General features: G+C 41.6%; 1 protein-coding gene across 1 annotated transcript in view; it reads right to left on the bottom strand.

Annotated features, from left to right (window-relative positions):
• The window catches only part of CRACR2A (calcium release activated channel regulator 2A), a 132659-nt gene that overhangs the window by 79308 nt on the left and 35243 nt on the right, over positions 1–18108 (bottom strand). Inside the window, exon 3 of the mRNA XM_081058768.1 lies at positions 164–411. Coding sequence (XP_080914894.1) covers positions 164–376 — 213 coding nt within the window. The 5' untranslated portion in view covers positions 377–411. The remainder of the gene's footprint in view (positions 1–163; positions 412–18108) is intronic.

Raw genomic sequence — 18108 nt, 5'->3', positions numbered from 1 at the left:
CTGGCTCCCAGTAGTGTTTGGACTGACACTCCTTCCAGGGCAGACTTGATGGCATCTTTTCTGTTAAAGACACACCTCCAATGGGGCAAGTCCTAACCTGAGACAGGGAGACCCAGGCCGTTTGGCATTCCAGGTGGGCAGGCCCAGCTGGCGCCCCTCGTACCTGCATATCCCGCCTGGCAATGAAGCCCTTGCCCTCCACATCGCAGGTCTGGAAGAACTCCTGTGCCTTCCTCAGCATGTCCAGCTCTGCCGGCACCGGCTCCTGGGTCTCCGTACTCTCCAGGTTGTCTAGGGGACCCAGGGCCGCACACCCCGTCGGTCCCTGCGCAGGTTTCTGGGCTCTAGAGACCACGCTCTGGTCAGGGGTAGCCATCCAGGCTTGTCAGCTTCTTCAAGTCTTTTCAGAACCTGCGAATGGAAGATGAGAGCGAGGTTGGTGTGGTGGGGATGGAGTGAGCCTGAAAAAGAATGACAGGAGACGAGAGGAAAGCACAGAACCACTCACCAGTGTGCCCCAGCATCTCTTAGCAACCACCTCCTAATTAGCAGAAGCTCAGGACAAGGGAAAGGGTGCCACAATCGCTAATAGATCGGTGAGCTCATCAAAGAGAAAAGAGAAGGGGGAAACGAAAACAGACATTTTTAGATTGAAAGGCAGTGGGCAGAGGAAGCCTGAAAATAATTTCTCCCAATTTAAACAAACAACAAAAGAGATCCTGATAGACCAGCTACCATTTATTGAGTGTTTACTTGTAAGCAGACACCAGGCCATGGTCTCTACATACAATTTGTCATTTATTTCTCTCATCTCTCTGAAATAGATACTATCATCTCCATTTTATTGAGGCTCAGAGAAGGTGAGTGACTTGACCAAGGTCACATAGCAAGTTGGTACAAAAACTGAAATTTAAATGCAAGGTCATCTAATTTGTATTTGATATTAATCCCACACTGTCCTGACTCCTCAGCATTGCCAAGGGTAGAAGAGTCCCCCCAATCAGAAGCACTCTCCTAATCACTCTCAATCAACTAGTTCTTGGTGAGCTTTCAGCCCATTCCTCAGACCTGTGCAGGGGCCGTGATGGATGAATGAGAAAGGCATCCTATCCTCAAGGAACTTCCTGTTGGACTGCATTTCCTGGGCCTGGTTTGGTGACACCCAAGGCTGTCTTCAGCCAACACAGAGTATCACAAGTCATATGCTTTGATCAGGTTCTCAGGGAGTTTTTCCAAAAGGTTCACTGCAGTGTGATGTCATGGGTCTGGACTCCACTTCTGGTCTGGACTCCACTGCAGCCTAAGAGACCTTGAACAAGTGACCTGCCTGGGCCTCAGTTTCCTCATCTGTATAATGAGAAGACTAGACCTGTTTGTCTTTAAGGCCCCTTCTAGCTTTGACAGTCTGTAAGACTGACATATCAAAAAATAATAAAATGTTATTAATGAAAAGTTGGATTAATATAATAAACTGTCAATACCCTCGAATTTTTCTATCTGAAGACTTTTTGGAAGTAGACTATGCTCAAATTTTAAATACATGATAATATTTGAATTTTTTTTTCACGTATACAATTCTGTATTACATCAGTTATAAATCACATTGTGTGTTCACCACCCAGAGTTAGTTCTCCTTCCATCACCATATATTTGATCCCCTTTAACCCCTCTCCCCCTAACATCTGAATTTAAACATATAGATATGCACTGTAATGCCCTGGAAACTGGAGAAAGTGAAGTCCTAAATCCTATCTCTTGTGTCCATGTTCAGAGAAAAGGTAGAAAATCACTGAATCACCAGGTGGGTTTCTCTGACTCTTATTACAGCCTGGGCCTCTGGCTCAGCTACACCGTGACTACAACATCATCCATTCTTTCATCCCACCTATCGGATGTGTCAAGAACCGAGGGCCCATGGCTGGCGGAGCGCCTCCAGTCTCAGGAAGGAGCTCCTGTAACAGCGTGAGGACAGGCGGGCATGCTGCACCCGCTCACACCACTCAGCTGGACAAGGAACTCCCACTCTGACTCCTCTCACCAGCTCCTCACTTGGGAAATGGTCTTTGTCTTCATTCCTACACGGCGTGGAACCGTCGCCTGATCATAGGCAGATTGAACATTTTTATTCTGTCTTCCCCAGAGGGAGCCACCTCGGATGGAAGTGCTGAGGCAGCAGGGCAGTGTCTGCCTGGTTTACGTGGACTGCCTGGCACACCTACGAGCAATGCTGGGCTTCGGGATAATGACGGTGGTGACGTCTGAGCTCCTGTAAATGCACAGCAGGAGCAGGACAGCCTGCTGTCTTCCTGTTCTCTGCAAGGTCTCTGCCATCTTGTAGACTCTACCTCATGCCCACCTGCTGTTCCCAGGACACTAGGCTAATAACACCTGTCACTCCTTGAGGGTTTCTGTTGCCAGGTCCCCAACATACTTCATTCTTTTGAAACCTGGCATCCTTCCATAAGGTAAGTAGCATTAGGATTTCTGTCACACATATGAGGAATCTGAGTTTGGAGGTGAAGTAACTCGGAACAAGGGCTAGTAGAGTCAGAGAGCTCATGTACTTACTACAGCACGTTGCCTTCCTCTCATGGGTCCCAGCTGTGGGCTTGCTCTTCAGTCTACTCATCCCCAACTGATAATAACCTAAGTCACCCCCCAGAGGTATGCTCATCATTCTAACATTTATATTTCATTCACTCATTCATTCATTCACTCACTCAGTCATTCTCATACAATATTGATTACTATGTGGCAGCTTCGGAGCTAACACTGAGAAATGTAAATAGGAATAAAATATGGTCGCTGCCCTTAACGAATAAGTCTCTAATGGTGGGGTTTTAGTCGTGATGGCTGGCAATGAAGGGAGGCGTTCTGGGTTGACTCCGTCCTCCATGTGCTTTGAAACAGACTACGTACAATCAACTCTACTGAAAGCTGCGAGACTTAATGAGCTCCTGACCCACGCTGGGCATGGGAATTAGTAGAGATGATCTCGGTTCTAGGTCGGACTTTCTCTGGCTCTCTGCCTTCCCTGGCCCACGTCACAGGTGATGCAGGGTATGAAGGAGCCCCTCTAATGGTTCTAAAGAAGGCAACCATGAGCAATGGTAGATGGGCCCCTTGTCTTGTTTGATTTTAACCCCACCTGCTAGCCTTGAATATGGCATAGAGAAGGTGCTCACTGGTTGTTTCCTGAATGAAGGAAAAGCAATCTTTTGCTAAATTCTTTGTAGGAAGGCCTGAAAATATTTGTAATCCAGTTGGGTAGCTCTATATCCAGGATTTTTTAAAATCTCACAAAGAATGAGTCCAGACTTCTGTTTCCAGAAAAGATGGAGTAACAGAGACTAGATTCCCTCACAGTTGAAACAATAAAAAACCCAGACAAAATACATTCTTAAATGGTTTTCAAGACACTAGGAATCAGGCAATGAAGGACAGGCTGAGACTAGGGTGGGCTGAGTGAAGCTCTACAGGGCAAAATCAAGAGGTATTTACTCTCACGGGCCAACCCTGTATTTGAACAGCTCTATAAGTGATGTCTTCTCAAGAGGGAGGGAAAAAATGTAAAGAGGAATCCACTCTCGAAGCTGTGTATCTGAGAGTGATTACTTTTTAAGTTTTGCACTATAGGGGCCACCCTCACCTTACCCAAGGCCAACCCCTGTTCTTGAGAGATTGGGAAACCAATAAAATGAGCTCCATTATTGCCTAAAGAGTTTTTAGGTCATGGCACAGAAAGGGGAAATCCAGGCAGAACCTGGCAAACTCCCTCAGTTGAGGAAACCCAACCATATGCTGCCTACAAGACATGTACTTTAACCATAAAGACACACACAAATCGTTCCGAAAAAGTAAAAGGTCCGAGAAATATATCCACATTAACACTAGTCAAGAGAGAGCTACATATTAATATCAGACAAAGTAGATTATAGACAAAGGAATATTAATGAAGATAAAGTCATTTCATACTGATAAAGAAGTCAATTCATCAAAAGGATATATAGTCCTAAATACTTACACATCTAATAACTGGGTTTTAAAATGATGAAGCAAAAACTGATTGATTGAACTGCAAGAAGAAGGAGACAAATCCACAATCATATTCGAACTCTACCAGTAATTAATAAAACAAGTAGGCAGAAATCATTTAAGGATACAGAAGACTGGAACAACACTGTCAACTATATTGATGTCATTGACATTTACAGAACACTTCACTCAACAAAAGTTGAATATGTTGTTTTTTTCAAGTGCACATGAAATATTTACCAAGAGAGCCCATATTCTGGTCCATGAAACAAGTTTCAAAAAATTTAAAAGGATTCAAAGTAATTCAAAGTAATTCAAAGTAATACAAAGTACGTACTCTGACTCCAGTGCAATTAATTAGAACCAATAACAGAAAGACCACTGGAAAATCCTCGAATATGTGGAAACTGTGAACCTCACTTCTGAATAACCCATGGGCTAAAGAAGAAATGAAAAGGGAAATTAAAAACTACTTTGAACTAAATGAAAATGAAAGCACAATATATCAAATGTCGTTGGATATTGCTAAAGTAGTACTCAGGAAAAACACATAGAGAACTGAACACATATATTAGAAAAAAACAAAGGTCTCCAATCTATGACCTCAGCTTCTTTCTTAAGAAACTAGAAAAAGAAGAGCAAGTTAAACCCAAAATTAGGAAAAGAAATAATAAGGATCAGAGATGAAATCAATGAAATAGAAAACAACAGAGAGAAAGAACAGAGACAATTTCAGAAAGTAAAATCTAGTTCTATAAGAAGGTGCATAAAGAGAGAAGACACAGAATACAATCTCAGGAATTTGAGAGCTGACACCATAACAAATTCTGTAGACATCGATAGGCTAATAAGGGAATGTTATGAACAACTTTATGCCAATGAACTTGACAATTTAAATGAAATGGACAAATTCCTTGAAAAACATTAAATATGAAAGCTCACTCAAGAAGAAATAGATAATATGAATAATACTATCCTATTTTAAAAATTGACTGGACAGTTAAAAATCTTTCTGCAAAACACCTCTAGGTCCAGATGGCTACGTTGATGAATTCTACCAAATATTTAAAGTAAAACTAAAGCCAATTCTATGCAAACTCTTCCAGAAAATTGAAGAAGATGAAACAGTTCCTAGCATATTCTATAAGGCCAAGACTACCCTGATACCAAAACTGGAAAAGACATTACAAGAAAAGAAAAAAACAGGCCAATATCCCTCATGAACATAAATGAAAAAGTCTTTAGAGTATTTTGACAGATTGAAACCAACATCATATATAAAACAAATAATACATCCTGACCAAGTGAGATTTTATTCTAGGAATGCAAGAATGGTTTAACATTTGAAAATCTATAATGTAATTCACCATATTAACAACTGTAAAAAGACAAACCTTATGATCATCTCAATAGATGTAGAAAAAGCATTTGACAAAACCCAAATTCACTCCAGATGAAAACTCTCAGAAAACCAGATTTGCCTAATCTGAAAAAGGGCATCTACCAAAAAACCAATGCTAAATCATACTTAATCATGAAAAACCAAATGCTTTCCCCTATGATCAAGAAAACGATAGTAATGTCTGCTCTTACCACTTCTATTCAACATTGTGTTGGAGATTCTAGCCAGTTTAATGAAGCAAGGGAGAAAAAAGCATCCAGATTGGAAAGAAAGAAGTCAATTGTCTTAATTCCCAGACATTATTGTCTATGTAGAAAATCTGATGAAGTTGACAAAAAGCTATTAGAACTAACCTGTAACTTTGATAAGGTTAAAAGATACAAGTTCTCTACATAAAAACTCATTGTATTTCTGTATATCAGCAACAAAAAGTTGATATCACTTACAATAGCATCGAAAATGAAAAATACTTAGGGATATATCTGACAAAAATGTGTAATACCTGCACATTGAAAGCTACAAAATATTGACACGAGAAATTAAAGAGGACTGAAATAGACGGAGATATATGTATGTTCATGAATTAGAAGACTCAATACTATTAAGATATTATTTTTTTCTAAATTCATGTACAGATAGATTTATCTCAATCCCAGTCAAAAAGCTAACAGGCTTTTTTTGTAGAACTTGATAAATTGATCTAAAATTCACATAGAAATACAGAATAGCCAAAACAATTTCGAAGAAGAAGAATAAAATAGGAAGACTAACACTACATGACTTCAGGAGTTATAAATCTATAGTAATCAGAACAGTGTGGGATTAACATAGTCAGGAAAATAGATATATAGAACAGAACAGAGAATCCAAAAATAGATCTGTGTCTATAATTGATTTTTGACAAAGATGCAAAGGCAATCTAGCAGGAAAAAAAGGATAATCTTTTCAGCAAATGGTTCTAGAATAATTGGATATCCATTTGCAAAAAGAATTTCAATTCGTACCTTAGGCCATATACAAAAGTTGACTCAAAACAGATCATAGACCTCAATGTAAAATCTAAAAATACGAAACTTTAAGAAGAAAGCATCTTTGTGACCCTGATAATTTGGACTTTATCAAAATTTAAAATTTCTGCTCTTTGAAAGATACCATTTAAGACACTTACTGGGAAAAAATACTTGCCAAGCCTATATCTGATAGAGTATTTTGATCCAGATTACATAAAGAACTCTCAAAACCCATTAATAAGAAAATAACTCAATTTCTAAAATGGGCAAGACATTTGAACAGGCACTTGACCAAATAAGATATATGGATATCAAATAACTACACGAAAATGTTCAACATCATTAGTCACAGGGCAATACAATTGAAATACCACTACACACTTACTGGAATTGCTAAAGTGAGAAAGACTGACCATACCAAGTCTTGGCAAGGATGTGGAACAATGGGATGGCACTCTCATACACTTTTGATGGGAATGTACAATGGTATAACCCCTTTGGAAAACATTTGGTAGTTTCTTTAAAAAGTCAAACAAACTTCTACCCAATGCTCCAGCCATCCCACTGTTAAATATTTACCCAAGAGAATCAAAGCAGATGTCTGTACGAAGACTTTTACACAAATGTTCATAGAAGTTTTAGGTGTAGTAGCCAAAACAACACAAATGTTCATCAACAGGAGAATGGATAAACAAACTGTGGTAAAGAACAATGGAATGCTACTCGGAGTTAAAAGGAACTATTGATCCAATCAACAAATGGATGAATCTCAAAGTACCATATTTTGCCATGTATAATGCGCACTGTTTTGTCCAAATTTGTGAGGGAAAAATAAGGATGCACTTTATACATGGGTAGTACTAATTTCGTATCTATATAAATGTTTTTAATTCTTTTATTTATGCTTATGAGTTAAAAAGTGTAATTCTAGAAATCGATAACAATGTCCATATGCAAAATAATACCCTGGAATACAATAATTGGTTTTGTTGAACTTAGGACGAACTTGCAACAACAAAGAGTTTTTGGCCTCCTATGATGTGTAAATATCGTAAATTTGTTACCAGTACATAAAATTCCCTGTACCTTGCATCTGTTCTTGTGTTTTGTAATTATTTGTTACATAAAATTTCTTGTACCATAATATGTTAAAAAATAAATGCTAAAATTCCTTTATAATACAAAAAACAAGTACCTAAATGTAAACAAATAAAAATTTGAATTAAAAAATTAAAGCGAAAGATGTCTGCAATCTTAATTAAGGTAGTAGTTTCATGGAGCTATATACATAATATAAATACAAACATACATACACATATATACAAATGTATATATAAAAACATCAAATTGTTTACTTTAAATATGTACATTTTACGTATGTCAATAGTTCAATAAATCTATTTTAAAAAATAAAATAGTTCCAGACCAGAACCTTCTCATATCCTGCAGGACTTGCAAATCTAGCCCTGCCTATTGTATTTTGTCTCAAGAGCCTGATCCCTCCTTTTACATTCAACTCTGGCAAGCAGGAAATGGCTGAAAATTAATGGCTGTAAAAACTACCCCCCCCCCCCCCCCCCGTTCGTCTGTTAGTGTAGGGAGATAAAGGAACCCTGAAAATAAGGGAGAGGGCAGAGCCCCTCCTTAACCCCATTCCTCTATTGTGAATTCAGTCTCCTTTGTCTTACTCCTTGGCTTGGCTTGGCCTGCAATCTTTGCACAGCATCTGTGGGTTTTCCAAAGGGAATGGGAGACAAAAAAACAGAAGTGCTATATTTTCGTTTCAAAATGGAATGGAAGCCCTGTGATGGGCTCTGTTGTCTCACATGTGGATGAAGTCCAGGGATGCCTTGGGCTTAGGGCTGGACACAGCTTTCTGTCTCAAAGAGTTTTTAGACCAACAGACAGTACAGCCAAAAAAAAGGGAAAATGGTGGGGTGTGTTCCAAAGGCGAAGGGAAAAGGCCATGGCCGTCACAAAGAGAACAGAGAAACTACTTTTTATCTGGCTCTCTCAGAGCATGCAGACCACCTTCTCCCTCCAGAATGGTTCCATAAAAGCCTTTATACACAGATGGAAATTATCCAGCCCTCAACCATTTCCAGGAACATTTCCCAGACTTCCAAAGCAATTCTAGCAGCTTAGTAACGGCTGCAATCACAAAGTTCAGAGCTCAAACCTAAACCCCGTTCCTAGAGGTTCAAAGCTAATTTCCCCCTCACTCTGGGCTCGGTGGAGATGAACAGCCAGTTGCTCCCTCCACACCATACCTGTTGCAAACTTGAAAGCAGCTACTAAGTCACCGTAATCTCCTTGAATCTCTCCTGCAGCAGGTAGTCATGAAATCAAAAGCCCCCAAAGCATCCCCAGGACCCGTTTAAATCTCCTTAATTACCCAGGCTTCCCTGGAGGAATGCTCCATCTGCAGCAGTACCCCAAGTCTGTGTCATTGACTCTGAGCTGGCAGTGTCACGGGAAGGCAGAGTCAGGTGAGCCTCGTCTAACTGCAGAGGGGGCAGAAGGGTTGCTGAGCAAAGGATTTCCAAGGCAGCTCCAGTAAGAAGGGATAGAGCCGCTCACAGGGGCCGGCGCCTGCTGGGCTCCCCGGGGAGGAGCAAGTTAAGGAAGAATCAAGGCCTCAGCTGGAAGGTGTATACATTTCCTAGGATTGCTGGTTTAAAACAACAGAAATGTATTCTCTCAGAGCTCTGGACCAGAAGTCCAAAATCCAAGGTCAGCAGGGCCATGCCCCCTCCGAGACACTGGGTAGCCTCTCTCAGCTTCTGGTGGCAGCCGGCGGCAGCTGGCGGCAGTCCTCGCCGGTTCTCGGCTTGCAGCTCCTGCACTCCTCTAACCTACCTCTGCCTCTGTCCTCCAGCAGTGTTCTCCCTTCCAGTGTGTCTATCACCTCATCTTAGAAGAATACGTGGCGTATCGGATTATGGGCCCACCCTAATGACTTCACCTTAACTTGACTAATTGCATCTACAATGACCCCATTTCCAAATAAGGTCACATTCTGAGGTAATGGGGGGTAGGACTTCCACAAATCTTTGGGGGGACACAATTCAACCCTTAACAGGTGGCGCCATAGAAGACCTGGAGACAAAGATTTGAGTGAAACTGGTTTGTTTGCAGGGATGGGAAATACGGCTCGGGGAGTAGGAAGTGAAACAGGGGAGGTAAGAGAGCCAGTGAAGGGCTCCTGGTCCAGCCAACTATTACACAAGTGCGTTACTGGTGCTTAACCCCAGAGAACTCTGTAACCTATAGACCACGTCTCAGTTATCCAATCACAGGGGCAAAGGAGCTGGTGTAGTTTTATATCAACCCCTATTAGTCACTGGGTGAGGGCTGCTTCTGAGAGGCATTACTTCTCTGCATTCCAGTTCGCCATGAGTGCGGTGTGGGTACAGAAAGCCCCTGGGCAAAGAGAGACACAGGCAACTGGAAGGTGCCAGAGGGCAGGGGAATGGTCAGGCCCCATGATGTGGGCAGAGCCCTGCCAGCATCTGCCACAGTAGGAGGCTGGGGAAGAGAGGCCCTGGGCCACCCACAGGGCCCACCAGACAGGCCCCAACCCTGCTTTTCGGTAGGGAGAGAATGTGGAGGGGAGGTGCGGAAAGACTGGGGACCACAGCAGAGAGCAGAAGTTCAGAGAACTCCATCTGTCCCTTCTTCCCTCCCCATGGAAAAGAGGAATCCAGACCAGCTTGAGCTGCATGAAGGCAACACAGCAGAATGTTAAGAGTCAACCTTCCCTAGGTTCAAATCCTGCCTCCACCACTTCCTAGCTGTATAACCTTGAGCAATTATTAACCTCTCTGGGACTCAGTTTCCCCATCTGTAAAATGTACTTCATGTGAGGATTATGCAACTTAAAACATGTAAAGCACTTAGAAACTATGCCTGGCACATAGTAAGCAGTCGGTAAATGTTAGCTCTTGTGAGAATTTCTAAGGCATTTTCAGTATGATCCTTTTTAGTTCAAAATTCTGATAGTAAGGTCACTCCTTTGGAGGTGATGAAATAATGAAAGACAGGCTATAAACCAGTAACCACACTAATAATGACACGAATTACACTTTATAGTTTAAAAAGAGCTTTCACTTATTATCTCATTTCCATACTGATCCTGTGAAGCTGTCAGGACTGGCTACCTTTATCCTCTTTGATGAATGAGAATCTCAGTCTCCAAGAGGTTAAGTGACCTGTCTTGGGTCATAAGCAAGCCGAGCTGGGACTCAAACTTATCACCATTGAGAGTTAAAAGACCAGGTACATAGCAGGGCTGTATTTGCTTTCTAGGACTCAACAAAGGAAAGTTCCAGTTCCTTTTCCCTTCTGTAAGCACACTCTGTAGGTCTGCTCCATACTGTGTATGCCTTCAGGGACCACCTCCCCTGAGAATTCTCCGCTGACCACCCGTCTGGACTGCTCTGGCCTCTGTTTCTCTAGTGTTCTTTCATGCTTCAGGCATGGCAACATACTGCTTGCTTGGGTGGGCTAGATTTTCAAGTGCACATGATATGTCTTATTTTTTCCTCGAAGGAAGAAGCCCCACCAATAAATCTTAGTAAGAATGAAACTGAATTTGCTCATTTGGTGAACAAATATCCCATCAATTCCCAGCCTGGTACTTTGCATACAACAGGTGCTCAATAATTGTGTGTTGGCTTTTTATTAAGGCCATTGAGAGTAAGGGCTCAGAGTGGTAAATACCGTGTTTCCCAGAAAATAAGACCTAGCCAGACAATCATCTCTAATGCATCTTTTGGAGCAAAAACTAATATAAGACGCAGTCTTATTTTACTATAAGACCGGTCTTTAATACAATATAATACTGTAATGTAATATAATATAATTAATATGATATAATATAATATAATATAATATAATATAATACAATACACTACCCAGTCTTATTTTACTATAAGACTCGGTCTTATATAGTATAATATAGTATAATATAAGACCGAGTCTTATACTAATTTTTGCTCCAAAAGACACATTAGAGCTGATTGTCTGGCTAGGTCTTATTTTCGGGGAAGCACTGTATCTGTGATATAATGAAAAATATATATTGGGTCTTTTATTCCTAGTTCCTGGCACAGAGCTCCTAAAACCCTTGGAATTTCCTGTGAGAGGAGTTAACTGGCCCCTTTCAGCCATTCCTGAGTATATGCTAATGAGATGACACTAGATGGGCCCTACATAGCTTCAGGATGGGGACTGGTTGCCAAAGGAACCAATCATGTGATTAGAGGGTTGGAACTTTCAGGTACCCTCCACCACCCTCTGAACAGGTGATGGCAGCTGATGCCACTTTAGACTGTATTCCCACGCTAGACTTACCAGGCAGGGCTTGTTTTAAATCCATCTTGGTACAGGCATGGGGGGGAGGGGAGAGGGAGTGCTTTACCCCAACCTCCAGGTTTCACAGGTGACCTGCAGCTGTTCGCACCATGCCCCTTCTTTCCTCCCCTGGTCCTGGGCAGCTCCTCTGGCTGGACCAGGGCAAGGAGGGAGATGGAAGGGTCCTCTCAGTGAAGAACAGAGGCCGAGCTGCTTCTTCGCAGGACTGCTTTCACCACCCCTCTGGTCCAAGTGTTAGCAGAGGGAATGAGACTTGCCCTGTCCCGGATGAGGGTGTGGGGTACTTGTTTGACACATAGTTCAGGAGCTTTGGACAAGGCCCACCCCTTCTCTGCCTGGCCTCTTACGATGGTGGATAAGAGCACAAACTCCAAGGCCAGACTGCCTGAGGCACCAGTTACGTGGCCAAACAGGTCTCTTTCGTTCTCTGAGCCCCACTTTCCTTACCTGTAAAATGAAGGCTGGGGTGGTACCTTAGAGTGTTAGCTCTTGGTACTCTTCTAATTATTGTAGAATTCAAATTGACTTCGTCCACCCCAGATAAAATTCGCACAAAACAAACTAATAAACAAAAAAGCAAGAAAATAAAAAAAAATGCTGCATGAGGAGATACAATCAAGAAGCCCAGGCATCTACCCCAGACTGCCCCAGCTGGATGGGACTTGGTGGTGTGACGGCACGCACCGCACGCCCCCAGGAAGGCATAGGCCCCACCAGGCCACATCAAGGGGCAAGGGCACAGAAGCGCCTTTGAGAGAGCGACCTTACCCCCTGTGGCCGGCGGCAGCTTACGCAACCTCTATAGCTTGCCTCCTTTTCCCTCAGATTCGGTCCAATTTCCTTGTTCTAGCCTCAAGGGAGACCGGGAACAGCTGTCTCCTACTTCTGTGAAACAACTCTTCCAGGTCTGGACAACTATTATTAAACATCCCCTTCACACTTCTCTTGCTCTATTATCAGGTACATTTAAGTCCCTTGATAATGGGTTGGGGTCTCAGGGAGATGGTTGCTGTTCAACCTAATTCCTCTAATAATTAGTGGTTGTAAACCACTTTGAAGATAAAAGGCACTTTATAAGAGCTAAGTCCTACTATGATTCGCTCTTCACTATTTCCTTGCTGATGAACACATCAAAGCCAAACTCGGCCACAGCAAGATAGCTGGTGGTTAATTAGATGTAATTCAAGGCAGCTGGTATATATTAAAGAAACTGCTGCAAAATTTATCAACATTAAAAAAGGGCCTGCTTTCCTCCCCACACAAACAAGCTCTTTTCAAAGGCTATCACGGCTGATGTCTGCAGGAGAAGTGCCCAGGAGAGGACCGAAAGCCATTAGAGCCTCTGGGCCTGGAAGGGAATGACGCTCTAACACCTGGCTTTACAGAGTGGCCTATTGCGGTCCCTATGAGTCCACGTACCCTGCCTCATTTTGTTTTGTTTTTGTCATCACTCTGTGATACGATATGAGCAGGTAACACGGTCCACACTTGGCATCTGGGGAAGCTGGGATGTACACGTCAGGGAGGTGCCCCTGGACACAGCGAGGGCGCAGTTATCAGGGCGACACTGTGGAGGTCCCACCCACATCCCCTCTCCTCGGGGCACTGTACACTGTCTTCGTGCTTTTGCTTCTAACTCCCTGAAACCCTTACTCTTACAAGGCTGGCCCTTGGGCTGTTGGAGCCACTTGGCCCACGTGGACAGAGTCAGAAGGGCCTGCAGCTTCCCGGTCACTTCTAAACAGCCCTTAGTCACTGACGACCGCTGCAGAAGTGGGAAAGCCCAGTGCTCTCCTCTTCAGCAGGGACAAACTCCGACTCGTGATTCACACTTAAGAGTTTTGTGGGTCCAGGCTAAGGCTGAAACCTGCCTGATATCACACTCTGGTTTCTTCCTCTCTCCTGTCCTGCTTCCTGTCCTTTACTGGGTCGTCCTGGGAGCACTTCCTTAATGAATCACTTGCACATGTATCCCCCTCTCAGGAACTGCTTTTGGGGAACCCAACCTAAGACAGCTGTCTTGACTCAGCACTAACGAGAATGTTTTACATATTTTCTATTAAATATATTCACCCAGATCCCCTCAATTCCAAACCCTCCCTGCCAAGTCTCCAATCCTAAATATTTATCTTTTCTGTCTGTCCCTCTGCCCCTAATTCTTAGCTCTTTATTTTCAAAGCCCCTGTTTTATCTTGGATCATGATGTTCCAACTGCTTCTGTAAAAACTAATCCCTGGGCACAAGAAGGCACTAAACCAGGCAGATGCTGGGAGAAATACAAAGACATATTTAAAACCATGCCTTTCCTCAACGAATTTACAATCTCCAGTGGGACAAGACACAGAGTGGAGGCAGAGGACATGTTGAGAGCTGCGTGCGTGTATAAAGGAAAATTGCAGGAGAAACAACTCAGAATGGCCCCTAAAAGCAAAGCCAGTATTCACAATGCTCCACACCATTTGATTCTGGCGCATTTATTTAATTTTAAATGTTTTTTTTTAAGAAATAGAGGTCAGCTCTGGCAGAAATAATCCAAATAAGTGGATAATCCAAAAACATAAAAATCACCTTGTATTTAATTCTGGTTTGCATTTTTTAAAGGTAGTACCACTTCAGGAAACAGCTTCAGACAGGGTAATTTGTCCTAAGAAAACAGCTAATTAGGGATAGAGTGTAAATTCGATCCTAAAATTGCCTCACTCTTTAAAACCTCAGCTTTTTTATCTGTAAAATGGGACCAATGATTCCCACTTTGCAGATTATTATAAGGATTAAAAAATAATATTTACAGTGTATCAAAACTATCTGGTAAAATAAATGCTATATAGCATGTGTTAAGTATTATTACTCCCAGAGGTAATGTTATTGAGCCAAAGGGCACTTTATTCACCCATTTTAGAGGCTCTTAATACATACTACCAAACTGCTTCCCAAACAAAGTGAAACAAAACCAGGACAGCACTGCCAAGGGGACCCACCTCAAATACAGACCTGGTCATGCTTCCCATGGCTTTCAAGATCATCTTAAACACACAGGACCCCCACCACCTCTTTACATTCATCTTCTCCCACCTCCCTCAGCTCATTCTCTTCCCTCCAAATTATTTCCTATTCTCTCAGCTCTTTAATGCCTTGGCACCTTCAAACCTACCATTGCCTTGCTTGGCATGCCCTTCCCTTTGTCAATGTTAAGTCCCAGGAACACTTAAGAATTCCCCTTAAGAGGTACTTTCTCTAAGAAGCCGTCCTGACCTCAGCACAGTCTGATTTACATGTCTCCTCTGGGTTTCCATCTGCTGTAGGTATTCTTCACGGTAAAGATTTACTTGTCTGTGCTCCCGTGTGTCATAGGTGCGCACACACACACACACGCGCGCACACACACACGCACACACACACACACACACACACACACCTACAAATGCCTTGAGAGAAGGAATCCTATCTCATTTCCTGCACTTAGCAAAATATCTGACTCATTGATGAAGCTAAATAAATGAACAGGATAAGAATGAATGAAAAAAGTATGCAAGACTATGTTCTCTTTTCTGACTCAAGCTGCAGCAGAGAAGAAAACCAAGCACCATTGTTTAATATACAAGGTACTGAGTGGGGCAGAGGCCACTCAGGGTTAGATTCAAACATTTTCTCCCAAGTCATAGTGTTGGTAGGGATCACTATGAGTGATATTCTTATCGTAGCATATTCTTACCATGAATTTTAGTGGCTGGTAGAGAATGAGAGGAAAATAAGGACAACAATTAATCCAGCCAGCAGAGGTCACCCCAGTTGGCGTCTTAGTCAACAGTTCCCACCTTGTCTCCATCAGACCCCTCATCTAAGTTACCTCTGCACTCTCCACTCCTGTTCTGTCCCAAGCCCCTCTGTCAGAGGCTGGCAGGAACACAGTACCCAGGAAAAATTTTGACCAGACATCAAACACTCAGGCTCAAGTGCTAACTTCACCACCATGTGATCTTATGGAAGTCGGTCCATTTCTCTGAAAACGTGAGGATAACTGTTTCCTACCTGTCCCATCGGAGGAGGGTCAGGTGAGACTCTGGAGGAGAAAGTGAACACTGATGCTGTATACAAATGGAAACATATCCTTATTGTTGCTATGGGAGACGATGGAGAGCAGGAAAAGAAGGGCAGAAGAGGGTGCACATGCTCCATGGAAGAAGCAGCTCCTGAGAGTGACAAGTAGCTGCAGAATGGCTCCTCAGACAGCGAGCACATGTTCACATGTAAAAGAGGTAAGAAAAGTGACAAACCACCTCTTCCAGAGTCCTCCCTTAAATAAACTTAAGTAATATCCACTTATTTTACCAAATTCCCCAATGGAGTGGAACAGATCTCTGCCATCTAGTATTTAAGAAACTGTTTTCATATTCTTGATGAACATAGATGCAAAAACTCTCAGCAAACCACTAGCAAACTAAATTCAACAGCACATTAAAAGAATCATATACCAGGATCAAATGGGATTCATCCCTAAGATGTAAGGATGGTTCAACATACACAAATCAATGAATGTGATACATCACATTAATAGAATAAAAGATAAAAATTATAGGTGCAGAAAAGGCATTTGACAAAATTCAACATCCATTCATAAAAACTCCCAACAAACTTGGTATAGAGGGAGCACACCTCAACATAATGAAGGTCATATATGACAAATGCACAGCTAGCATCACACTCATTGGTGAAAAGCTGAAAGCTTTTCCTCTAAGATTAGGAGCAAGACAAGGGTGCCCACTCCCACCACTCTTATTCAACACAGTACTGGAAGTCTCAGCCAGAGCAATAAAGCAAGAAAAGGAAATAAAATAAATTTGAATCAAAAAGGAAGAAGTAAAAATGTCTGTTTGCTGATGACATGATTTTATATGTAGAAAATGCTAAAGACTTCACCAAAATACTGTTAGAGCTAATCAAAAAATTCAGTAGTAACAACCAAAATGTCCTTCGATAGATGAATGGACAAAGAAGTTGTGGTATATATACACAATGGAATACTATTCCGCGTTAAGGAAAGATGATATAGGAGCATTTGTGACAACATGGATGGATCTTGAGAGTATAATGCTAAGTGAAATAAGTCAGACAGACAAAGCAGAGAACCCTATGATTTCACTGATATGTGGTATATAAACCAAAAAGAACAAGACAAACAAATGAGAAAGAAAAACTCATAGACACAGACAATAATTTAGTGGTTACCAGAGGGTAAGGGGGTGGGGGGTGAGTGATGAGGGTAAAGGGGATCAAATATATGGTGATGGAAGGAGAACTGACTCTGGGTGGTGAACACACAATGGGATTTATAGACGATGTAATACAGAATTGTACACCTGAAATCTATGTAAATTTACTAACAATTGTCACCCCAATAAATTTAATTAAAAAAAAAATTCAGTAGTGCTGCATGATACAATATCAACATATAAAAATCAGTAGTGTTTCTATACAATAACAATGAAATATCTGAAAAATAAAGACAACAATCCCATTTATAATAGTATCCAAAACAATAAAATACTTAGGAATAAATTAACCAAGGAGGTCAAAGATCTGTACACTAAAAACTATAAGACACTAATGAAAGAAACTGAAGAACACAAGTAAATGGGAGGATACCCTGTGATCATGGATTGGAAAACTTAATGCTGTTAAAAGTCCGTACTACCCAAAACCATTTATAGATTCAGTGTGATCCCCATAAAGATTCCAATGGCAGTTTTTACAGAAATAGAAAAAAAAAATCCTAATATCATTTGGAATTACAAAAGATCCTAAATAGCCAAAGCAATTCTAAGAAAGAACAAAGGTGAAGGCATTCACACTTCTTAATTTCAAACCATACTCCATGGCATTAGTAATCAAAATAGTATGGTACTGGAATAAAAACAGACACGTAAACCAGTGAACAGAATCATGCGCCCAGAAACAAACCCATGCACATGTAGTCAACAAATGTTTGATGAGGGAGCCAAGAATATTCAATGGAGAAAAGATAGTCTCTTTGGTAAATGATGCTGGGAAAACTGGATATTCACATGCAAAAAAAATGAAACTAGACCCCTATCTTACACCACTCACAAAATTAAGTAAAAAAAATTAACCCAAGACTTAAATGTGTAATAATATCTGAAACTATAAAAGTCCTAGAAAAAAACATAGGGAAAAAGTTCCTTGATATGGGTCTTAGCACTGATTTTTTTGGCTATGACACCTAAAGAACAAGTAACAAAAGCAAAAATAAACAAGTGAGATTACATC

The sequence above is a fragment of the Rhinolophus hipposideros genome (genome assembly GCF_964194185.1).
Source record: "Rhinolophus hipposideros genome assembly, chromosome: 9".
Lineage (NCBI taxonomy): Eukaryota > Metazoa > Chordata > Mammalia > Chiroptera > Rhinolophidae > Rhinolophus > Rhinolophus hipposideros.
This window is presented reverse-complemented; position numbering and strand designations above follow the sequence as displayed.